The sequence below is a fragment of the Megascapheus bottae genome, chromosome 20 (genome assembly GCF_031878675.1).
Source record: "Megascapheus bottae isolate mThoBot1 chromosome 20, mThoBot2.hap1, whole genome shotgun sequence".
Classification (NCBI taxonomy): Eukaryota; Metazoa; Chordata; class Mammalia; order Rodentia; family Geomyidae; genus Megascapheus; species Megascapheus bottae.
Genome location: NC_143528.1, coordinates 21,503,567 through 21,530,082, shown reverse-complemented (window position 1 = coordinate 21,530,082; position 26,516 = coordinate 21,503,567). Strand labels below are relative to the sequence as shown.

General features: G+C 41.5%; 1 protein-coding gene across 8 annotated transcripts in view; it reads left to right on the top strand.

Moving 5' to 3' along the window:
- The window catches only part of Tenm3 (teneurin transmembrane protein 3), a 435,030-nt gene extending 409,268 nt beyond the window's left edge, over positions 1–25,762 (top strand). For all 8 annotated transcript variants that reach the window (XM_090354160.1, XM_090354159.1, XM_090354158.1 and 5 more), the window contains 6 exons: positions 2,201–2,376; positions 3,886–4,121; positions 13,910–14,206; positions 18,310–19,921; positions 22,791–22,921; positions 24,918–25,762. In XM_090354160.1, the coding sequence (XP_090210286.1) occupies positions 2,201–2,376; positions 3,886–4,121; positions 13,910–14,206; positions 18,310–19,921; positions 22,791–22,921; positions 24,918–25,673 (3,208 nt within the window). In that variant the 3' untranslated portion in view covers positions 25,674–25,762. The remainder of the gene's footprint in view (positions 1–2,200; positions 2,377–3,885; positions 4,122–13,909; positions 14,207–18,309; positions 19,922–22,790; positions 22,922–24,917) is intronic.
- Positions 25,763–26,516: the final 754 nt, after the last annotated feature.

The window sequence follows — 26,516 nt, the reverse complement described above, 5'->3', positions numbered from 1 at the left end:
CAGTAACATGTTGCTCATATGACACTATGAGAAGCATAGCATGCTGCAAGAATACCTTAAGATTCTGACCATAACTCTGTAAGTCTACTTTGCTGTACAGATAAACCTATACATGCTTGTTTCCTAAAAAGCCTTAATTTCTTCAAAAAATGCAATGATGGCAATAAACTATGTTGTATTTCTTTCATTTAGGCTACAATCTACTCAGGGAATTGGGGCTGGTGGGGAGGAAAGATATCTACTTTGTTTCTTTAGCTCTGCCTTTTATTGGTCCAAACAATAATTTCACTTAGTGATGTATTTGCTTTCTCTACATTTTTATTTCTCACTTCTTTCTCCTGAGTACCAGTCCCTGCCACTGGCTAAGTAGCATGGTAGACTGTCAAATCATAGCAATCAAACCCATGACCTCATGGATACTGCCTCTACTGAATAAACGAATGAATGAATTAATCAGCTCAGTACTGGCATTGGACCTTGACATCTTTCATTCTCTGCCTTCTTTCATTCTCAAAAACCATGACAGTACTCTCACTGACTTCTCTCTACATTTATAATCTGGAATCTTATCATTATTACCTATATGTTTTCCAAACAGATTTTTTTTGTCAGTTGTGGGACTTGAACTCTGGGCCTGGGGACTGTGTCTGAGCTCTTCAGCTCAAGACTAATGCACTACCATCTGAGCCACCATGTCACTTCCGATTTTCTGATGGTTAATTGGAGATAAGGATTTTACCAACTTTAATGCCCAGGCTAGCCTTGAACCTTGATCCTCAGATCTCAGCCTCCTGAATAGCTAGGATTACAGGCGTAAGCCACAGGCACCTGGCTTCAGAACAGATTTTTATAGTCTAAAATATAGCTATTCTTTTACATCAAATATCATGTACGTACTTCCTTTTTTCACTCTTTACTTCCATATTGCTTCATCTCTCTACCTATTATGATTGTACTTTTGCCCTCCCAGGTAATTCTTATCCTCCTTTAATAACAGCCATTCACTATGAGTTCTGCTTCTAGGCTTATTTTAAATGGGACATGTCTTCATTTTACTAAGAATCTTTTATTGCTGAAGCAACCTTAGTATCAATCTGAAATCCAGCCTCAAGTATGTGATTGCCCAGAGAAATCTTGGCATTTCATTGATAATCTTACATTTATTTTCCTTTATTCTGTTAACATGATCATTTGTGGAAATTTCTCTAGTGCTACCACAAATGCAAACATCACAAACATTCAGTATTTTAGTCAAATGTTGTATTTATAGTATACTTTTCATGAGCAAAAAACAGCTTTTAAAATATTACTTCATATCTGAAAAGTTCTTCAGATTTACGTAAGGAAAACAATAAATTTAATCAAGCAAATTTATTAATTTAATCATTATTAAATTATCAATCACTGAATGGCAGAAAATATTCCAGCTCATTCAGTAAAATAACAAATCATCATTTAAGAGACCACTCATTCCTAAAATATTTATATAACATGATAGGTTATCACCACCACAGTTTAATCAGAGTTAACCATTATAAATTATCAGTCATTAAGAAATGTCTTTAGCAAGGATATAGTTCAGTGGTTGAGCCCTGGGTTCAATCCCTAGCAGTGCAACAAGTACAAAGCAGGGGGCAGGGAGAGAAAAGGAAGGGGAGGAAAAGGGAAAATATTTTAGTTAGGCTTATATTCATTTGTGGAAAATGTCTCAATATACAAAAATAGTATTTCACATATGCAAATAAATGTGTATATTTATGCTATTTGAAAAAGTTATATATATATACCTACATTGCACTGTCATAGAGTGCATATGTTGATAAAATTTTAAGAACTGATACAACAATGAATTAAACCTACTTTGTGGGAAAATAGAAATACTAGGGAATGTAATATCAGCAAACATGTTCCCTTTGAACCAGCAAATTAGATGTGCAGGAGGATTTTGGTCACACTTCAAAGAATAATATGCTGAGATGGAGAGCTACTCTGTTTACTCTTGCTCTCACCGGTGAGGTTTCTCTATGTTAAACAGGCTTTTGATTACTTCAAAGCATGTTTGAAGTCCCCACTCTGCATACCTCATGCACAAAGACAAATATTCCTCCAAATTTGTGCAGCTAATTCTGCTGCGTCTTGCATTTGTAAGAGAGAAGAATTCAGAGCTCTCTTAACACTCCACCATGCCTGTCTTATTTAGCTATGACAGCGAAGGTCGTCTGACAAATGTCACCTTCCCAACTGGAGTAGTCACAAACCTGCATGGAGACATGGACAAGGCCATTACCGTGGACATCGAATCATCCAGCAGGGAAGAAGATGTCAGCATCACTTCAAATTTGTCCTCCATTGATTCTTTCTACACAATGGTTCAAGGTAAAAGCATAATTTCAAGTTGATATTTTTTTCTTTCTGTCAATGGTGGGGCTTGAACTCAGGTCCTCAGTACTGTACCTGAGCTCCTCTGCTCAAGGCTAGTGTTCTACCACTTTGAGCCTCAGTACCACTTCTGGTTTTCAGGTGGCTAATTGGAGATAAGAGTCTCATGGACTTTCCTGTCTGAGCTGTCTTTGGACTGTAAGTGATCTCAGCCTCCTGAGTTGCTAGGATTACAGGCATGAGCGCCAGCACAAAGCTTCAAGTTGATAATTTTTTAATTACATATATATGTATGTATGTATATACATATATGCATTTGTATATATAATCACCAGCACCCAAATGGAAACTTTACCAACCTCATTTTCTAAGACAAAGCAAAAGAGGCAAGGCAAAATGTAAGCCTCTGGGGCGGGGAGTTTGGCCTAGTGGTAGAATGCTTGCCAAGCATGCATGAAGACCCACATGCATAGAAAAAAGCTGGAAATCTAGCCTTGAGAGAGTCCAAGGACAGTGTTCAGGCCCTGAGCTCAAGCCCAGGTCTTGCAAAAAAAAAAAAAGTAAGCCTCTTAGCGATATTAATAGAATGGTCAAATACTTACGAGTAATATTTATGGAAGTATATATTCATATTAACCTCACACAATCTGCCAAATAAAATATGAATTGAAAATTAATACATTTAACACTTCTACTCTTTAACAATAATAAAACCTAATTCTAACTATTTGCATATTGTCGAACTTGCTTTGAGTCATTGAACAGTTTTTCAGAACGTATCTTGTCTATCATTTTAATAAACTGCCTTGTGAGTCCATTTCAATGTGGCATTTGAAACTACATATGATAAAACATTTTTCCCCAACTCCAAATACTCATTTAGATAGTATTTAAACCTCTTTTTTTTCCATGCAGTACATCCAACGCTCTCTGGGGCGAAACCTCCTTCCAAACACTAATCTTGGAGGAAACGATTGTTCATGATGACATTGGTAATTGGGAGATCACAACTCAGAATAATTGCTATATCTGTGTGAAACTTCTTTGACTTTTTTTTGTAAGCTTTTTCCATCTGGTAGTCTCTAAAAGTGGTATTGCTTGAATGTATTTCTTCACCCAAAGAAAAAGGATCTTTGAGGAAAGAGAAAGGGATTGGGAGATGGATGTTCAGCACTTCACAAGCTACTTACAGCCCATCCATCCCACAGAGGCTGCGCCCTCATTTTGTCAGGCAAATTAGAAAATGGGACTCTATTAAAATAGTTAAGAACTTGCACGTTCCCAGAAAGTTTTCCATTAGTATTCTGCTGAACCTGTGACAAGTAGGAAATCCAGAAATCAAAGCTGCTTTCTTGCTCTCCAAAAGAACACCATTCCCCGCTCCTTATTTGTTTATGTATGGGCTTTGAAAATTCATCTTACCTCTTCTTGGCACAATCAGCCATGTGTCTAATCCTTATCAGAGCATTCATGTTTTCTACTTCTTTTCTTTTTTTCTTTTTTCAGATCAGTTACGAAACAGCTATCAGATTGGTTACGATGGCTCTCTTAGAATCATCTATGCCAGTGGCCTAGATTCGCACTACCAAACTGAGCCCCACGTTCTGGCTGGCACAGCAAATCCCACAGTGGCCAAAAGAAACATGACTCTTCCTGGTGAGAATGGTCAGAATTTGGTGGAATGGAGATTCCGAAAAGAGCAAGCCCAAGGGAAAGTCAATGTCTTTGGCCGAAAACTTAGGGTAAGTAGTCATTGGAGAGGGGGAGAAGACTGCACCACCATTTTGTGGTGTGTTGATGACCTACACACAAGGGCAGGACTTTTTTCCTGTCACTCCCTTATGTCCATCTACTACTGAGTCCACACTCAAGGTGAATGCTGGCATACCACCTTACAGGCATGAGTTACATTAGCCATGAAGCTATTAACAATACACAATGGTTAAAAATAAAGCCTCAACTGAGAAATTTGGAAATTGCATACATCATAATCCCAAATAGCCAATGCCTGGATGTCAATTGAAACTGGCTTTACTAACACTATCTTAATAATTTTAGGCTCCCCAACTTTTTTATTGTAATGTATAGAGGGGTTACAGTTCTATTCACCAGATAGTAGGTGCATTACTTCTCATACATTGACACCCCTTCTCATGTTTTTGTCCCCATTTCCCTCCCCACCCCCAGCAATCATCTTGTTTTCCCCTCTTCCCTTTCCTATTTCAAATAAATAAATGTATATACAATATGCCAGGTAACAAAGTCAGATACAGTAATGATATGAGATTAACCAAAGGACAACAAAGGAGAAGAGAAATAACTTAGTACATTAAGAACAACAATCACACAAGTTAAGCTCTTGTTTTCATATCCTAGGGATCCTTTCATTTAGTCTCATCCCATATGACCTTATGTACCTAGGTTTTGAGCTATTGTAATCCTCTGCTAGGAGAGTCCTAGGAGGCTCTCTAACTTTTGTGTTAGGAGCAATGGATTCTTAATGTACAGAAAGGGGACAAGTAAGATTGGTTTCATAGTAAACATTTTCCCAGTCATAAATACGTGTATTGAAAGACACGTGACTACTGAAAAATGAATTCTTTCCTTGCATTTGCAGTATGCTGAAACAATTATTTGGATACCTATCTTCTGAATACCAACCTCAGAACCTAACTTCTGCCACTTTGCTTTGAAGAGAAAAACCTCAACTTATAGTTTATGTGAAATGTGATATTTCTCATTATGCTAGAGGAACTGAGCTTTGCAAACTGTTCTCTGCATTAACTTGTTAGCCGTGTGTGTGTGTGTGTGTGTGTGTGTGTGTGTGTGTGTGTGTTATTGCTTTTACAAGCCAAATATATGTAGAAGGCAAACTTTGATTTATGGTGGCTATTTGGTAGAGACAACATAGATTAAATACTGAAACCTAAGTTGCAAGCAATCACCTTCAGCCACAACAAACTAAACCTGATTCATTCCTGATATTAGCAAACAAATTTAAGTTTATCAAATAAATGTACATAATTCTTTCTCCCATGACTTCTTTTGACACTACAAAATTACTATCAAGGAATGAGAACAAAACATAGTTCACCATTAACAGCCTTTTCTCCTACACCCAAGTAACTAAATTATTATCCTAATAGGCCAGCATTATTTACCTTATCAAGCCTTTAGAATAAGAAAAAGCAACTAAGTAGTGCTTCCAGCTATTTCCAAGAAATAGAACAGAACCAGGGGAATGAACGCACACTATTCCAACTTGCAGGTTCTACTCAGGTTCCACACAGTCGCAACACCGTGTTTGGGGCTCTGATGTACCCTGCCCCCTGATGCTCCCACCTCACCTCACTGCAGACTGTGGGAGCCTGGAGGCTCTCACTCCAGTTTTCCCTAAATCAGTTCTGGCAGGCTGGAGGAGGTATGTCAGTTAAAGGCCTGAGAAAGAATCAAGTTTGGAGGGAAGAGCAAGAAGAAGGTAGAAGATAATGTGATTGATATGCAGGAAGCAATCCACCACTTCTGTCTCTTACCAAGTCATCTCCTGCTTCTCATTTTCCCTCCACCTGCAGCCACCACTGCTTCTTCCCTGGGTGCTTGCTTCCTTGCTCATCACAAAGTGAACTCTGGTTCACAGTCTTTATCTTTGTCATCTCCCCTCCCCCCAAAAAGCAGGGAGACACACATACAAACACACGAGTGAGAACCATATCCATTCTTAGACCTAGGCACTCATAAATGACACAAGGAAGCAAGATGTCAAAGGCCCATGCTACTCAGGAGGCAGTGATCTAAGGATCATGTTCAAACCAGCCTAAGCAGAAAAATCTGGACAGATTCTAGGACTGAGTTCAAGCCCCAGTACCAGCACACACACACACACACACACACACACACACACACACACACACACAGAAATATTTGTGCCTTTTCTTCTTTAAAGACACTATACACAACACAGCACTGAACTAGAATCCCAAAAATATAGGAGCCTTCTGGTGAAACAGGCTCTATTTTTTGCTGAGAGTAAATCTTACCAAAAAAATCATAATAGATCTGAATCTTATTTTTCTTACATGTATTGTAATATTTCTGTTATTAGACAAGCTACCTATTATCTAAATAAGATCACACCATTTATGATCTAGATATGATATAAATGGCTATGTTACAGATAAATAAAATCTCCCCTGTACAGCCTCTCTTCACACAGTTGTTACATGAATCAAACGAGACAATGTGAAAGTGCTATTGAAAGTCAAAGGCATGGTAATCCATTCCTTCACCCTAATCCGGAGACCCTTAACCACACATGCAAACCTGGGTCATTTCTACCCACATAGCAGAAGGCTTAGGAAGGGCTGTTCTGCTTTCTGGGAAGAAAAATGTCAGCGGAAAGAAGGAAGTGAGGAAAACCCTTTGTCCACAGTGGACCCACATGATCTATTATCACCTGCTGCCTTAGAAACAAGTTGTATCTCAGAGTATTTCTTTTTCTTATCCTTCGTAACATGGCCTTTTCAAATAACTGGAAAAAAAAGAAATTATGGAGAATGGAGAATGAGAGGGAAAATTCCAGCTGAGGGCTCTGATTCTCTGCCTGCTTCTAAAGGGGGCTACCACCTCTCCGAAAGGAAGAAGGCAACAGTGCACACAGGCCTGCATGCTGCTGTCTCCCTAAACAGCAGAACCACAATGCCTCAGCAAGACATTTCAGAAAATACGCTGTTGACAGCCGTGTGTGCAGTCACACTGAAAGGAGAGTTCCAGCTGATACCTTTGATTGCTCTCCCAGAGACAATGCCAAGTTCACAAGGGACGATTTCTGACTTTCTAGATAAGATTGGATTGCCAGCACTGAGTGCTAATTTCATTCCACTGTGGATTCCAAGAGAGGAATTCTAGGAGGAAGAGGTGATATGAAAGACTGGTTTGAGGACCGAAACCTGGAGTCTGCCAAAGCTGGGACAAGAAGGCAACAAGACTCAGAGCCACATGTGACCTGAATCCCCCGCAACAGCCATTTGCTTTCCACCCCTTCCTGAGCCAAGTATGGCTCTTCTCCCACCTCTCACGATCGCCTGGAAGAAAGTGTTTTTCATTTTCAAGGTTTTGACCTAAATTTGGCTATGTGCCCAATACTTGGTAAATATTTATTCAGAGAAGGAAACAATGAAAGCCAGCCTTATAACATGATTTTGTTTCATGGCATCTAGAGTTTCCCAAAAGAGGGGCTATGTGAATAGCACAGCCTTATAGCTATTTGTATGCCACAAAGCTAACACTGATAGACAGACAGACAGACAGGAGAGAGAGAGGAAGACAGATAAACATATAGATATACACAAACATATACACACATATGCACACATACAGACAGACAGACATAGTAGTTGCTGTGTTTGTGTTACAATAATTAGTAAATGTTACTTACTGTTAAACTTGAGAAGCAGTTACAAAAAGAAACTGCTAAGCTGGGTACTGAGACCTGTAATCCCAGCTACTCAGGAGGCTGACATCTGAGGACCATGGTTCAAAGCCAGCACAGACAAGAAGCAGTGAGACTCTTATCTCTAACAAACTACTCAGAAGAAGCCAGAAACAGCACTGTGGCTCAAGTTGTAGAGCACTAGTTGAGCAAAAGAAGCTCAGGGGCAGCACACCAGCCCGGAGTTCAAGCACCAGGACTGGGAGGAAAGAACTGTTATGTCATTCCAATTATAAAATTCATTCCCGGGGCCGGGAGTTTGGCCTAGTGGTAGAGTGCTTGCCTAGCATGCACGAAGACCTGGGTTCAATTCCTTGGTACCACATGCATAGAAAAAAGTTGGAAGTGGTGCTGTTGCTCAAGTGGTAGAGCTCTAGCCTTGAGAAAGTCCAAGGACAGTGCTCAGGCCCTGAGCTAAAGCCCAGGACTGGCCAAAAAAAAAAAAATTATTCCTGTACTTAACCATAATCTGATGCTTCAAGGAAAAAGTATAGTGAATTATTGTAAATAGAAATTCTCACAGTTTGAAAGCCAAGTGTGTTTGGAGATATATAAATACGTTCGCATATTTAAGTCTTACTCGGCCCATCCCGTTTGGGTGATATTTTAACAGTGGCCCGGCCTGGAGTGGGATCACATGTAGTTAGCACTTGACAAATGCGAAGACACAGAGCAATCTGTAGCGAGTTGAACATCCAACAGAGACACGAGGGGCTCTTGTTACTAAGGGTGCCAGGGAATAAGCCAGTCTTTCTTCACTTCCTGCCATGACATTTCAGATAAATGCATAAGACCTGATGATGGTGCTGGCACCTCCTAAGGCAGACTGTTTAAGGTCATTATGGCTTTAATCTTCAAACACTTCAGAAATAAAGTGCCATTTTCCCTTTTCGATAGCAAAAGGAATGCTGTGACTAATTATAATCATAGACATGATCATTGAAAATGGAGATCTTCACAGCGAGTTCATGGTGATCTCTTGGCCATATGCAACAATGTGCTTCATTTTTAGCTAGCTGGAGACATAACCATGATGGTGTGTGTGTGTGTGTGTGTGTGTGTGTGTGTGTGTGTGTGTGTGTGTGCAATACTGAGACTTGAACTCAAGACCCTGTGCATTCACTATTTGATCCAGACATAGACAATCTTTTGCTTTTTTTTAATTAGTGTTTTTTAAGATAGCTCATGCTTTTGACCTCTCCAGCCTCAGACTTTCCAGCAGTTCAAGATTAAAGGTATGAGTCACCACACCTATCACAGCTTGGTATTTTATATTTTTTTCTGAGACCATGCCTCAAACTCCACTCCTGATGCTTTCACTCAGTGGCTGGCACTCTGTCACCTGAGCCATATCTCCAAACCTCAATATTTTTGTAACATACATCCAATCCTAGATATTTTTATAATTTAAAGTATGTATCAAAAGCCTCACTAGAGGGCTGGGAGTTTATCCTAGTGGTAGAGTGCTTGCCTAGCATGCACAAAGACCCGGGTTCAATTCCTCAGTACCACATATACAGAAAAAAGCTAGAAATGGTGCTGTGGCTCATGTGGTAGAGCTCTAGTCTTGAGAAAGCCCAAGGACAATGCCCAGGCCCTGAGTTCAAGGCCCAGGACTGGCAAAAAAAAAAGCCTCACTGGGGCATGGTTGTAAAACACTAATATAAAAATAAAGCCAGGCACTAGTGGCTCACACCTATAATCCTAGCTACTCAGGAAGCTGAGAGCTGAGGATCACAGATGGAAGCCAACACAGGTAGTAAAGTCCATGAGACTCTTATCTCCACCTAAAGGCTAGAAATGGACCTGAGGTTCCAGTGGTAGAGGACTAGCCTTGAGCACAAAGGCTCAGGCATAGCCCCTAGACCCTGTGTTCAAACTCTTACAACCAGGATAAAAGAATTTTCTTAATTTTAAAAATAGATGGAAAAGTTGCCAGGATTTCTAAAGGTTTAAGATGGCCTAGAATGAACATATCCCCTCATAACTGTGTTTTATCTACCCAAAGAAGGAAATCTGAACATATTTAAGAGGGAGCCAAAAAAAATCAGGAGAGAGGTTAATATCTTTTCAAATTGTATGTACTGAATAACAGTGGCTGAGTTTTTTTTTCCCAGTCCTGGGCTTTGAACTCAAGGCCTGACCACTGTCCTTGGGCTTTTTCAAGGCTAGCGTTCTACCACTTGAGCCTCAGCACCACTTCTGACTTTTTTCTATGTTTATGGTACTGGGGAATCGAACTCTGGTCTTTGTAAATGCTAGGCAAGCACTCTACCACTAGGCCAAACTCCCAGCCCTGAGTTTTTGAAACAAAGAATAGTTAAAACCTTGCTGGATATGGTGGTGTACACTTGTAGTCTCTGCTTCTCAGGAGACTTAGGCAGAAGAATCCCTGAGCCTAGGAGTTTGAGGAACAAAGTGAGACCCTGTCTCAAAACAGCAGTTAGGCACCAGTGGCTAACTTACTCAGTGGTGGGATCGAGAGAATTAAAGTGTGAGGTCAACCCAGGCAGAAAAATACACTAGATAGTGTCTCTAAATAACCAGTCAAAAGCAGGGCTGGCGGTGTGGATCAAGGAACAAAGTACCAGCCTAGCAAACTCAAGTCTCTTGGTTCAAACCTTAATACTAAATACAAGAGGAGGGGTAGATTTAGACTTGTTTCAGAAATGTGAAGGGGAATAACCATCCCCAACGCAAATTCATTCCTTGAGTCCGTCCAAGAAAGTCACCGCATACTGTATTTGTCTAGATAAAAAGAAAGTCCACATCTCATAATGCTTCCAGATGTTTCCCTTCGGTGACATGTTTGGTGCCGAGACTCACTCATACTAATGACACTGTGTGCTTTTCATCTGGAGGAGTTGGTGTCCCGTAGCCAAACCAAAGAAGCAAAGCAGAGGTAGAAGCTGGGTGTCGTGTGAAAAGATGGGGCTCAGCTTTCAAACCTGTCTTTTCACCCTCCTCCCTACAGCAGCTAACCCCCCAGATCTACAGCCCACATTTCTTATGCTCCGGCCAGAGGAAATAGTTCAAAGACAAAGGAAGGCTAAAGAAAGCATTAAAGAATCAAAGTACAAATCAAAGACAATGCAAAGTAAAATGCAAACAGATGGGGCAAAAGTATGGGCCCCCATTGTCCATGGAAAACTCCCCAGCCTGTCTTTCATGGTTATTTGTAACCTAGAATAGCCCAAGGAAATAAGGAGGCCAAACCCCAACATTTGGTGGTGAGGGTGAGGAGTCTTTGAAAACACAATGTGAGAAACCCAAGAGCACTTGTGGAACGCTTAAAATTATGCAAAATGTCTTCTTAAAGCATCAAAATGTAAAGCAAATGCAACCTGAAACACCTGATTCTGTTGCCAAGTTTGTTTTATATCAATGTCTTCTGCAGACTTTTAAATTGTGTGTGTGTGTGTGCGTGTGTGTGTGTGTGTGTGTGTGTGTGTGTGTGTAAAATATTAGGTAGGAGCTTCTTTCCAAAGTACACAAAGCATTCTGAACATTGAAACTCATAAAGTAGCACAAAATTCACAGAAAGCAGGGACACTAATGTGTCTGTGTGTAGGAAATGCAAGCACAGAAAGCACCCAGCAGAATTGCATAAAGATTACTGATAAACAGAGCCAAGGAGATCTAGTCAAATCTCTATTTACAGATAAATGAAACAGATTCAAGGGGATTAAAAGGCCCTAGGAGGCTGCATTTATACAGCCTCAGGTTTGGAGATCAAGATTTTTGACTCCTCAATTCTTCCGTTTAAGACAAATTCTCTCCCTCCACCACTCTTTCTCCCCATCTCTCTCTAATACATTCCCATGTCTACTATGATATAGTATTCCCTCTCTCATCACCTAGATTTGAAAGAATAAAATGAAAAGTTAAGATCTCCTAGTTTCCATCAGTGCCTCTTCTGTTTCTCGTTCTTTGTAAGTCACCTCATAGAACATTTTTCCCCCTCCATAATAATTTCTTTTTTATTTTTGTATTTTATTGTCAGGTGATATATAGAGGACTTACAGTTTGTTATATTCATTACATTCGTCAGGTAGTGGGTCCATGACTTCTTGGACATATACACCTCTTCCCATGTTTTTCTCCCACTTTCTCTCCCCTCATCCCTTCCCAATCATTTTGGTTTCCCCATCCCTTCCCTATTTCAAATAAATGTATACACAATATACCAGGCAGCAAAGTATAATACAGAACAGCATGAGATAAACGATAAGAAGAAAAAAAGAGAAAATATATAACCTAACGTAGTACATTAAGAACCAACAATCACAAATATAAACCTCTTGTTTCCATATCCTAGAGTTCATTTTTCTTAGCCTCATCCCATATGGCCATATGTACATAGCTTTCCAACATCACTTCTTTTAAGCTCTTGTTATACCTTTCCATGGATTTCATAGTAAGTCTCATGAAGAGTTAATTGGAAAAGTTTAAGCTTAAGGAGTATTTTTGTGGGGAGTGTGTTTAATATTAACTATAAAATGTAAAGATTAGTTGATATCACAGTTTTTGCACAAATACCTGCACATGTATTTGCATTGCTGATGTGAACTCTGTAGCAATTTTATCTATTTTCTTACTTTCTGTTGTCATAGCAATATCTGTGACTGAGTAATTTATAAAGAAAGATAGTTATTTTTGCTGTGGAAGTCCAAAACCATCTGCTTAGCTTCCGAAGAGAAGAGTTAATTAAGGGTTAGTTTCCTTTGCTTAGGGAAGGGTTATCTAAGGGTTACCTTCTTTAGCTTAGGGAAGGCTTAACTGAGGGTTAGCTAAGGGTTAGCTTCCTTAGCTTCTCCGTGGTAGAAAGTGGAAGGGAAAATGGGCAGGTTTGAATGAGACAATGGAGCTTACACACTCAACACATCCATTCCTGTGAACATTAATCCCGTCACTTTCCCCACCTCCTCATTCCACCACATAGGCAACCACATTTCCACGGGGGTTCTGGCAAGATTAAACCATATTCATATCATACCCTGTATATCTAAGACTGATTGCTAGAGTATATGTTTTGAAGTCTCTACAATATGGTCTTGTCAGTTAAGATTTTTCCACTTAATTTTTATCAATCCTAATGGTTAATGCACATTTTAGTACAGACAAACTACCATCCCCATCAAGGTGCTGTGGAAGACCAAAGAATGAACAGGCCATGGTCTCTTCTCAGCAGGGCTCACAAGCTGCAGATGCTCTAGACTGTAAAGTAGGATTTAATCAGGGCCATATTACCACTGCAGTTACCAGCATTGGCTTGTGTGTGCCTTGGATCACAGACAGATTTTGTCAAAGATTCAGGATGTGGCACATGGCCACCTAGACAGCCCCTTACAACAATGTGGTACTACATGTGTAAATTAAGTACAAATATTCAGACCGTAGATACATGAAAGTAAAGGACTTTAAAATCTGTGCCAGTTACCCACATGTTATCAAAAAAGCATTCTCAAATATTCTGACTCCTCAGCCCTGGGCCCACAGCAGTGATCATGTTTGTAACCTCCTGCTAGTTAAGCTCATTAATAATTGACAGTAATGTGGGTTCCAACTTCTACTTAACTGCTCTTCAAAGGGTTAGAGTCACATTTACCACTGTGTTTTATTTAATATAGCCATGATTAATTTACTAAGTAATTATCTTTCAATGTCTTTCGGAGGAGGAGCACTGAGCAATTTCCATAGGTGACATGTTTATCACCTTTAGGTCTTCTGAAAGGAAAAAAAACACACAGTTTAAAGCAAAGACTCTGTGGTATTATTTTCTTTCCTTGTTTTGGATTGCAAGCTTACAGTAGAAAAAGAGTTTTGGCAAATACCAGGCTGCTTACTAAAACTCTTTTAAAAGAGCAGTTTCATCTACTACCTCACATTTGTTCCCAAGAAGTGGCTAAATTAATTTGCTGACAAAGAGAATCAATCATCCTAAATAACATTTAAACAATACTGGAGACTCTGAAGAGTCATAAGTGTCTGGCATTGGAATAACATGATTTATTGGCTCATATTGTGTGTGTGTGATAACAGGTTAATGGCAGAAATCTCCTTTCGGTTGACTTTGATCGCACAACAAAGACGGAGAAAATCTACGATGACCACCGCAAGTTCCTCCTGAGAATCGCCTACGACACGTCGGGGCACCCAACACTCTGGCTGCCCAGCAGCAAGCTGATGGCCGTCAACGTCACCTATTCGTCCGCAGGTCAAATTGCCAGCATCCAGAGAGGAACTACGAGTGAAAAAGTAGATTACGACGGACAGGGGAGGATTGTATCTCGAGTCTTTGCTGATGGTAAAACATGGAGCTACACTTACTTAGAAAAGGTAGGTCTGAAAACTGATGCTAAAAGTAGGCCCGAGATGATTAACAATTTTTTTCAGCCATCACCAGAACACTACAAGGGGAGGGGGGGAGAAACAGTATCATATGACTGAGTTCCATTCATTATTCTAAGTATCAATATGGCAGCCAAAACAGTGCAACCCTGATGAATTTCTATATTAGCAAAGTAGTTTCGCCTTAGTTAAGTTCTACTATCTGAGACCCTTTTAAGTGATTTATACTGTAAACAAACAAGCACTAACATTATCCACCTGCCAAGCTTTATGCATTGACAACACTTACAAATTAGACCTTGAGCTTGTAAGTCATTTGTAAATAATTTCTGTGCCTGCTCTTTCATTTAAGAAAGAGCCTTACATCAGCACAGTTAAAGCTGTCAGTTTTGCGTTGTTTCTGGCTGAGCTTCAACATAACCATAAAAAAGCTCGTAAGTTCTATTTATGCATTATTAACCAAAAGAGGCTGTTTTCTTAGGAAGTCACATTTTTCTGATACATCGTGGCATCTCTCTTTTCTTTTACATGCAATAGATAAACATCATAACTTGGACTTTTTCCCATTTCTGAATACTGTGCACAGTGCCAGAAATGAAGACTTAAAAATATCTACACATAGGGAGCTGAGCTAGATGATAAGCATCTTGATGTTTTCATTGAGAGGAATGGGTGAGAAAGAAAAGAAAGAAAATGAAAGGACTTTCTCCCTGTAATTCTTTCCTGAAGAAACAGAATTGAGCTAAAAGGAGGCTGGGATATAATATAGCTCAGTGGTAGAAGAACACTTACCTAACATGTATCAGGCTGTGGATTCAATTCCCAGCACACACACACACACACACACACACAAAATAGAAGAATAATCCACCAAACAGAATATTCATGAGATATTTCCTTTGTCTTTGCAACAGAAATGACTCCATTTTGAAGTTTTGTATATCTCAAATCTCAAAGCCCTCCACTACCCAATTGCACAGCAACCTAAAGTTGTGAACTCAACTCTTTACCCTTATACATATCAAAAGCTACACACAGAAACTTCCATCATCCAAACAAAAGCCACATGCACATCTCTGCCTGCTCATCTCTGAATTCTTGTTCTCCACCAAAGGTGCTACCAAACTCCTCTGTCTGCACCTAAGCCCCTTGCACATGAGCCTTCCCATCCTAGACGGCTGATACACAGACCAATCTTCCTGAGAACGAGTTCCAGATTCAAAGCTCACTGCAGAGCACCACTAGTCAGTCTATGGCAGTCTCACAACTCAAATGTTTCCAGCCAGGCCCCTCCTGGCCAGTCTGCCCCCTTGCAAACCCAACTGTCTCCTCTCCTTAAAAGACCCACACTCCAGAGACAATGGACTGCACCTGCTCACTGAGCAAACTCCATCTCCTCACCACACTCACAGATTGCACTGTACTGAGAAACCACAGACTAAGGAAGGACCTGCACCCATACGTATATGGGAACAAATTTTTACATCAGATCAGCCCCAGGTGACTTCTCTAAGTAGAAAAGGAATCAATTGGAGCAATTTTCCCAGTCCAAACTTTGAGTACATTGTAGGTGCCAGTAATAGAAATATAAGAACCTAGACTCCAAAAACTAATAGCATTGTTCCTAACATGGCTGGAAAAGGCTAAAAGGGAGCTAAGGAGTGTTATCATGGATAAGAGCCACCATCACAGAATGATAAAGGCTGTCATCAAGATCACTTTTGTGTATCTGCAAAGATCAAAAAAGCCAATGAGACCTTTGTCATGGCCTTTCCCCAGTTCCAAACTATTTCATTTCAAACCATTCTCTCTCAAATGATTTCATTTCCTTTTTTTCTCAGATAAGCGCACTAAGCCAAAACTTTCTCATAGCAAAATAAGTAATACTTCCCTAATAACCAGCAGATATCATGTTAAGTGACTATGAAACTTGGTAGTAATTCCTGTGAAATGACAATGCAATCCTTCCATGGAGGAATGAAGACTATGAAGAATAACTTCCAGGGCATTTACTAACCTTGATGTGTCAAGCTTTCTGTCAGGGTGACAATAAACCCTAAATAATGAGCAATTGAAAAGGTGGAAAAGTTTGCAGACACAGCCTCTTGACTTCATACTTTGAGGCTCCATAGTGATATGAAATCCAAATAAAGGAGCATGTAGAAGAGGATCAGGAGTTTGGCCTAGTGGTAGAGTGCTTGCCTAGCATGAATGAAGACCTGGGTTCGATTCCTCGGTACCACATACGTAGAAAAGCCGGAAGTGGTGCTATGGTTCATGTGGTAGAGCGCTAGCCTTGAGGAAAGCCCAAAGTCAGTGCTCAGGCCCTACATTCAAGCCCCATGACTGGCAAAAAAAAGGGGGGGGGGGCATGTAGAGGAGAGCCACCCGTGGCACAGTGGCCAGGAAGCAGTCAGAGCAAGGCATAGTAGACGAGATCCAGAGCTCACTTCAGGAGTATGGACCCAAATGCCCTAACCTCCTCCTGAGAAGCCAGCGTTAGAGGTTTTACAGCTTCCTACTAGTGCCATACATCAAGCCATAGCATATAGCCTTTGGCGGAAGTTTCATATCCAAACCATATAGTTTTCTTTGGTGTTTTTTTGTTTGTTTGTTTATGGGCCTGGTCGCTGTCCCCGAGCTCTTTAGCTAGAAGCTATTGCCCTGCCCCTTGAGCCATAGCCCCACTTCCTGTTTTCTAGGGATTACTGCTGGGCTGGCTTTGAACCTCGATCCTCAGATCTCAGCCTGCTGAGTAGCTAGTATTATAGGTATGAGCCACCACTAGTTGTTTGGGGTTTTTTTGAGCCCTAGATATGACCACAGAGCAGATTCTTTAAGAGCCTGAGTCATGAAAACCTAGGTCATTTTTGAGGATGGTGGGAAATGAAGAGAGCCTTGGGATTATTCATTACCATATCCACGACAAAGGATTATGCCCCAGGGACTCCCAGCCTAATCACCTTCCCAGTTCTGCCATCTTTCCTACTGGTATAACATTGGAGATAGGAAGACCCACACACACATTTGGCATGATGACTAGGTCTTGCCTAAGCTGCCCTATGGTTTATCTTCACTCAGGTTCCACCTGTCTGTGACTGAGTGTCAAAATCAACAGAATTTGTTTTTTATTTATCTGTTTATTTACTTCATGATTTAACAGCACCAGCACCTGTACAGGCCAGAACCATTACACTAACACTAGAGGTCCCAATCTCATTTGGTACCCACAAAAGGACATATAAAAATGTAATTTTTATTTCTGTGTCGATATCTGGTAACAAAAGGAGGGAAAAATAAGTGAGGGAGGAAGGGCTTGGAGCTGTGGCTCAAACGGTAGAAGACCTGCCTAGCTCAAGTAATAGAAAATAAGCATGAGGCCCCAAGTTCAAACCTCAGTACCACACAAATCATACACACATACACAGACACACACACAAATAAATGGAATTTTCAGAGAGGAAAAGAAAGCCATATCCTTAATTCTTTTTTATAGCTCTCATTCATCATGTGATTAATTTAACAGTGTGTGCTGACATTGATGCTTTATGTATATATTGTCTATTTTTGGCTAATTCATATCTCTTGTTTGCAAAATATTTCACATGCTTTTCTCCTCCCCCCAAATACACAGGAAATTAGAGCATGATTTGAGTGGCTTTTCAATCAAATGAAGAGGGGGAGCCACCTACTAAATAATTGCTAATTGTGGATAGGATTGCTATCCCCCATGCTATTTTCCCTTGGAAAAATTGTTTTAGAGCAGCTTTGTTCATGCCTGAATTATGACTTATCGAAATCCATTGACAATCTGCTGGTTGGCCACGAATGCCTGGAAAAAAAAAGAATGGTACAGTCATGACAAGTAGCACATTATGAATCTTGAGCCACTAATTGCAAAACCCCCTCACAATTAAGCCCACGCAAATTAGGCAGGGAATCGTTAACAACATGTAAGGTCAAGGATAACTCAATTAAAATGAAAGGCGTTTTCTCAGGCAGAATGTCTCTGCGTGTTTATGGTCAGTGAATCTGTGTTCGCTTCTCCCCACTCACAACCAACCAGATAACCGTATGTACTCTCTTTCCAGTCCATGGTTCTTCTGCTTCATAGCCAGAGGCAATACATCTTTGAATACGATATGTGGGACCGCCTGTCTGCTATCACCATGCCCAGCGTGGCTCGCCATACAATGCAGACCATCCGGTCCATCGGCTACTACCGCAATATATACAACCCCCCCGAAAGCAACGCCTCCATCATCACCGACTACAACGAGGAAGGGCTGCTTCTGCAAACGGCCTTCCTGGGAACAAGTCGCAGGGTCTTATTCAAGTACAGAAGGCAGACCCGGCTCTCGGAAATTTTATATGACAGCACGAGAGTCAGTTTTACCTACGATGAAACAGCAGGCGTTCTAAAAACAGTGAACCTCCAGAGCGATGGTTTTATTTGCACCATTAGATACAGGCAAATTGGCCCCCTGATTGACAGACAGATTTTCCGCTTTAGTGAAGATGGGATGGTAAATGCCAGATTTGACTATAGCTATGACAACAGCTTTCGAGTGACCAGCATGCAGGGGGTCATCAATGAAACCCCGCTGCCCATTGATCTCTATCAGTTTGATGACATATCTGGCAAAGTTGAGCAGTTTGGAAAATTCGGAGTTATATATTATGATATTAACCAGATCATTTCCACAGCTGTAATGACTTACACAAAGCACTTCGATGCTCATGGCCGCATCAAAGAAATTCAGTATGAGATATTCCGGTCCCTCATGTACTGGATTACAATTCAATATGATAATATGGGTCGGGTAACCAAGAGAGAGATTAAAATAGGGCCCTTTGCCAACACTACCAAATACGCTTATGAATATGACGTTGACGGACAGCTCCAGACAGTTTACCTAAATGAGAAGATCATGTGGCGTTACAACTATGACCTGAATGGAAACCTCCATTTATTGAACCCTAGCAACAGTGCACGGCTGACGCCTCTTCGCTATGACCTGCGAGACAGAATCACTCGCCTGGGTGATGTTCAGTATCGGTTGGATGAAGATGGTTTCCTACGCCAAAGAGGCACGGAGATCTTTGAATACAGCTCCAAGGGGCTTCTGACTCGAGTCTACAGTAAAGGCAGTGGCTGGACAGTGATCTATCGCTATGATGGCCTGGGAAGGCGCGTCTCCACCAAAACCAGTCTAGGACAGCACCTGCAGTTTTTCTATGCTGACCTAACTTATCCTACAAGGATCACTCACGTCTACAACCATTCGAGCTCTGAAATCACCTCCCTTTACTATGATCTTCAAGGACATCTTTTTGCCATGGAAATCAGTAGCGGGGATGAATTCTACATTGCCTCGGATAACACTGGGACACCACTGGCTGTTTTCAGTAGCAATGGCCTTATGCTAAAACAGATTCAGTACACCGCATATGGCGAAATCTATTTTGACTCCAACACTGACTTTCAACTGGTCATAGGATTCCATGGTGGCTTATATGACCCTCTCACCAAATTAATACATTTTGGAGAAAGAGATTATGATATTTTGGCAGGACGATGGACAACACCTGACATAGAAATCTGGAAAAGAATTGGGAAGGACCCAGCTCCTTTCAACCTGTATATGTTCAGGAATAACAACCCTGCGAGCAAAATTCATGATGTGAAAGACTACATCACAGGTAAGCCTCTTCTATTTCTAATTGCTAGATTACTGTAACCATTATATGAATAGACAAAGTCACTAGCATTAAATTTTAAATGCATTCATTTCTCTGAGCTTTCTTAAAGAAACCATGAAGAAAAAAATAAAACATAGTCACTTCTGCAAGCTGCTTGCCAGTTGCCCAAGACAGCTGTTTCTAAAAATGACTTCTAATCTAGTGCTTTAATGAAGAGAACTTATAGGGAGGAACAGAAAACATGGTATACACAGAATCTCAAAGTTAGAGCTCCAACTTCAACATCTGTCCTACAAGTTGTATGAGTTTATGGGCAACATAACTTCTCTTGGGTCCCAATGGATGTACTAGTTACCTTTCAGTTACTGTTAAAAAAAAAACTTGAATCATCAAGTCATCATTTATAAAAAGGAAGTGTTTATTTTGGCTCACAGTCTGAGCGTGAAGTAGGCCCCAGTGCTTTGGGGTCTGGGCAAGACAGCACATTACAGGAAAAGCATATGACAGAGAGCAACTGTTCACTTTTTCAGGCAGGAAGCAACAGGGGAAGAGAACTAGGCTGAAACTCCTCAATCTCCTTCAAGGGCATGCCCCAATAACCTAAAGACCTCCCACAAGGTCAGACCTCTCAAAGGTTCCGTCACTGTCCACAGGAGCACTCTGAGCACGAAGCCTTTAACACAGGAACATTTAGGAGTTAATGGCAGTTGTCTAACTGTAAAGTGTGGCAATACCTACTTTATGGCATGGAAGTCTGCAATAAATATTAACCACTCTGCCATCACCTCACCTAGAGACAAAAATGGAGCCATTTCTCCATCAGTTGCTGGGTTAGATGCTCATGTTTCTGCTCTTTGTTCCGTCTTCTTACACTACTGTCTTCGTAGCCATTTAGCCCAACTGTTGTCTAATAACACTACTGATTACACACCTAATTTCTCACCCAGATGAGGCAGTTTTCAAGCTACAGATTCAGTATATATGCATGTTACTTGATTAGTCTTGTCAGATTTAAAACATCAGATCCCTCCTCTACAACCCACAGAATGACCAGGGTTTAAAACAGAGACGGGTCCTCACAGGCACGTCTGTAGTTCCCTTTTCGTGAGTCCTTTCCCCCTCTTCTCCAGCAATTCAGAATCCTCCTGCTTTCAACCCACTGTAATTGACTTACATGGATATAAGCTTTTACCACATCTGTATTTCCTGGAGGAAGGTTCTTTTCTGTCTAGTTTGGTTTTCAAGGTTTCCTTCTTTGTTTTGGTTTGTGTTCAATGCTTGTTTGGGCTGCATCTTTCCTAGCTCAATATTTGAGGCAAAATCCGATGTCAAATGTTTCCTTTGGTTCTCAGGACAGTTCTGAAAGTACGGTTCCCTGCTCTTGTCACATCTGCATCACACCTGTCCAGACTTCTTCAAGCTTTTCCTATCTCTCCTCCATGTGAACCAACCTCCCTTCTTCCAGTGTCTTGATTCAACAACACCTTCCATTCTTTTCAGCTATATTCAACAACCTTTACTTCTATTTCTTTTTTTCAGTACATAGCTGCATTCGGAGTCCTTAAACAGACATTGCTCAAAGTATTGCTCTTAAGACTTCAACACTTGAGAGGAAAAAGCAAAACACTTTCCCCAAATCTAATACTTAATCTTATGTTTCCTTATGTAAGCCTAGATCCACTTTCAACAAAACAACAACAAAAAAATCTAGGTAATACTTTCCATCCTATCCTATGTGAACCACAGGGGAATTTATTTCTTCCTACCACCACTCTCCCACCATCCAATTTAAAAGAGAGAATACCACTAGGCTGTAGCCATATGATGCCTGGATAAAGGACCTGCCAGCCTGGAAAAGGGTGAGAGTTTGTGCCTGTACAGAAGGAACTAGGAAACAAATAGCTCTCCATCATTCCTGACAAGCAGTTTACCACTGGTTATTTAAAGGGTGTTGACAAGGGCTGACTGAAAGGCTGGAAAACCCACAGTTCCTGAATTCATCCTCTCCTAGCAACGTGGACGGCAGGGAATGCCGGGGCAGCATTTTCTGAAAAACATCAAAAGAGAAATGGAACAGCATAAAATATATTAGGTGAAATGCAATTTCAAATTTTCCAGCAATGTGCTTAATATATAAAATAATCTACACCCAACTGTACTCATAAAGCTGCAAGCCTGCTGAGTAGTTCTATAACATTATAACCTCCAGAATAGAATAAAAGCCTTATTCAGAGCTTAATGGCTTTCGGAGTCACATGGCAATATTTTAGAATACTATTTTAAAGCTTTCCAGGTTCTCTCCCCAAAAGTTTCTCTCCACCTGTGCACAGTGAGCCTTTGAAGTTAGAAGTGATGGTAATCAGAGCTTCTGTGCCCTTGGCCAGTGTTGTCGGCCTTTCACACTAAGAATCAACCGCTCATTTTCATACTCTCAATGTAGAGTTTGCATGAATAGAAAATGAATTGCGGAATCCTGCCTATCTTGGAGCATTCACTTCTGATAACACACAATTTCTGTTTAATACCAGTCCTCACTGACTACAAAACAACTTCCACTGGTTGTCTACAACTGTGTCTAGGATTTTCAAGCTACTCGGCATGTTCATTATCCTTTATATTTTATCCCTGTATCTCACAAGTACAATACTGTACAATGTCTATCCAGTCTGTCTGAGGACCTACTGGTCTCCATTTACTACAGCATTTGCCCAAATTCCACCACTGTCTCTTCTAAAATTACGGGTTTGAAATGGAAGGAGGTCAATGATTATTTGTGAAATGGGAGGGAAAAGGGAAGGTTACAATTTTACATATTAGTGAGCACAAAATAAACTCTTAACACCTTCCATTTTGAACCTTTTTGTCCTAGATGTTAACAGCTGGCTGGTGACATTTGGCTTCCATCTGCACAATGCTATTCCTGGATTCCCCGTTCCCAAATTTGATCTCACAGAACCTTCTTACGAGCTTGTGAAGAGTCAGCAGTGGGATGATGAGCCGGTAAGAAACAAAAGGCAAAACTATGAAAAGGCGGTGTCTTGTTCACCCATCTTTAATCAAACTACTCTTGTGAACATTGTACCAAAGACAATTTTCCTTTTCTTTTTCCTTTATTTTACCCTTTTGGGGGAAGGAAGACCAACACGTCCTCTACATTTCTGTTTAGCAAGCCAGGGATCTGTTAAACAGGTTCAAATCTGTTTTTAGCAACGCTAATAAAAACATAGAAAGACATTATCCAAAGGTAATAAAATGCAGAAGCTCATTTTTTTAGTACTAGGTTTCTACAGCGAACCCCATGAAAGCACATTTATGACAGTGTGGACCTGCAGGCAAAGATATAATAAACAGGAGGGCAAGAGATTCGTATTACAAATTAGCAGCCCACAAACAGACCATAGAGTTCAACTTCTTTAAAAATATTAACAGCCTTTCATGGAGGGAAAGAAAATGTCCTCTGGTAAAACTCTACCTACAACCAGGTGTTTATGGAATTTTCCTGGAAATAACAGACCAGGGGGGCTGTGCCTATTGTGAGAAACAAAATAAGAAATGGAACAGAAAATTGCAAAGTCAAGGCTGCCACGTAAGACAGGGGCTCTTTAAATTTCCATCATTCAGAGATCAGAACGGGATACACAACAAAACAAAAGGATTTTTTGGCTTAAAGCAAGAATAATCAGAGATCCAAAAACTAGGTTACCCCATAATGATAAGGAGAAAAATACAGGGTTACCTAGAGAAATTAATCCCCCCTCCTTGAGCAATTTCCTATAAATCCGACAAATACAAAGAGAAAGGAAATCAGGCAGAAAACATGCAAAGTATACAAGTGCAAATACAAATTTCCAGGTACAGTTTTCATATCTAACACATTTTTCAGATGTCATCCTTATCTTTCAAAAGAAAGCCCCACCAAATTTCTAGTGTCTGGGAGCCATTTAAACGTTTCTACTCATAAATATACCTACAATGATAAAGGACCATGAAGACATATGGAAGTTTCCTAGCAGATTTGAGCTTGCACATCCTAATTGTGTGCGACTTTCCAGCATGTCTGAAAACACTTAAGTCTAACTGTACAAATAGATTCGGATACTTTCTTTTTCCTAGACAGCTTTTAGTATGATTCAAGTTCTCTGTCAAGAGATACATTCAGCAAAAACGAGTTAGGGAATCCCTGGCAAAGACACTGAGGCTGCCCCAAGTGAAGAAAAACAAATGCTTCTCTCTGTGCTGTAAAGGAAACAGATGTTTCCATTTGGGAAACACTGGCCTGACAAACATCTGTTGTAAGAAATGGCTGCCTTAAGATGCCCCCAATTTAAAACATTTGCCAAATGGAGATAGTCCAGTACCCCTAAATTTTCTTTCAAACAAGATTGTTGTTAGGAATAAATACTCCAGCCCAGCTGCCCGGTGGTCCGTTCAACCTGTACAGTTCACTCCTGCCGTTGCACTGGCGATTTTCTTCTGCACACCCTCTACCAGGAGATGAGGCGGGGTTGACTTAAAGTGGAGCACAGGCATTTCAAAGTCTGTGAAGTACAGCCTGGGGAGTCGGCTGGCGCCACCCCAGCCCTTCCCACCCCTCTCTTGTGTCGGGTGCTGTCTCTTCCCTGCCATGGAGAAAGCTGCTCCAATGGAGGGCTGGGTTTCCAAAGGAGCATCGAGGAGTTGCGAGAGGAAAGCTAAAGGCCTGTGTGTTTTGCCCACATTAGAAACCTAACGAAAAAAACACACTCAGCAGTACCAAAAGTCCCTCCTTTCACCATCTGCAAACACATCCACAGGGATAAAGCACCAGGAAGGCATACTGAGGGTTGTTTTCCTTTTTTAATTAAATATCTCTACTATTATATAAAGGCGATGACTTCCACCCCAGGGGCTGGAGAGGCCCCAGGAAGCCTGGGCTTTCTGGCAATCGGACGTTGTTCTTTCAACCATTCCCTCCCCCACCCCGTGTTGTGTGTGTGTGTTTTTTTTCACCTTTCAGCCCATTTTCGGGGTGCAGCAGCAAGTGGCCCGGCAAGCCAAGGCCTTCCTGTCGCTGGGGAAGATGGCGGAGGTGCAGGTGAGCCGGCGCAGGGGCGGCGGCGCGCAGTCGTGGCTGTGGTTCGCCACGGTCAAGTCGCTCATCGGCAAAGGCGTCATGCTGGCCGTGAGCCAGGGCCGCGTGCAGACCAACGTGCTCAACATCGCCAACGAGGACTGCATCAAGGTGGCGGCGGTGCTCAACAACGCCTTCTACCTGGAGAACCTGCACTTCACCATCGAGGGCAAGGACACGCACTACTTCATCAAGACCAGCACGCCCGAGAGCGACCTGGGCACGCTGCGGCTCACCAGCGGCCGCAAGGCGCTGGAGAACGGCATCAACGTGACCGTGTCGCAGTCCACCACCGTGGTCAACGGCAGGACTCGCAGGTTCGCCGACGTGGAGATGCAGTTCGGGGCGCTGGCGCTGCACGTGCGCTACGGCATGACCCTGGACGAGGAGAAGGCGCGCATCCTGGAGCAGGCGCGGCAGCGCGCGCTCTCGCGGGCCTGGGCGCGCGAGCAGCAGCGCGTGCGCGACGGCGAGGAGGGCGCGCGCCTGTGGACGGAGGGCGAGAAGCGGCAGCTGCTGAGCGCCGGCAAGGTGCAGGGCTACGACGGGTACTACGTACTCTCGGTGGAGCAGTACCCGGAGCTGGCCGACAGCGCCAACAACATCCAGTTCCTCCGGCAGAGCGAGATCGGCAAGAGGTAACCCCTGCGCCCGCCCCGCCGCCATGCCCACGCCAACGAGACCAAACTGGTGCTGCTGCGCTGTCTCCGGAGCCCGCACCACTCCCCGCCTCTGCGCTTCGGGTTTGGGGGTTCTTCTTCCTTCTTTTTTTTTCTTTTTTTTTTTTTTCTGTAGCACAAATCTGAATGGACTCTCTGACACAGAAGAGCCTACCAGGAGACTGATACTGCTATTAAAATATACATATATATATATAGAAAATGTATCCATCCATACACACACACACACACACACACACACACACACACACACAGGACAAAGACAGTCTTTTTCTGAATGACCTTAAAGGTGATCGGCTTTAAAGAATATGTTTACATAGGCGCCTCGCTGCACTCAAGTTGGACTGAAAGTATTCAAAGAAAAAAAATAGTAATAATACAATAAACGATTTTTTAAAGGTGGGAGGGGCCTCAACATTTTGCTCTGGGCCATGTGTTCCTTTGAGGCACTGTAATTAAGTTTCAAAAAAAATTGCATACAGTGTTTCCAAATAGTACTGAATTGTCGACCTTTGCTTACAGGAAGTAGTCTTTCTGCATAGGGTGTGATATATAGATATATAGATATATATCTGTTCATTTTAAATGTGGGGCAAAGTTACTGTTTATAAACAACCCAGCTGCTTTCCCGTGCTGCTTTGTAAAAGGACAATGGCACAAAAGACTCCTGCTTCCGCGGGGATTTGATTTAATAATGGATTTTACAATACTAATGTGGTTTGCCTTGGTGGAAAACACACACTCACACACACGCACACACGCACACATACACACACAAAAAAACTGGCAAATAGAATCCTTGTCA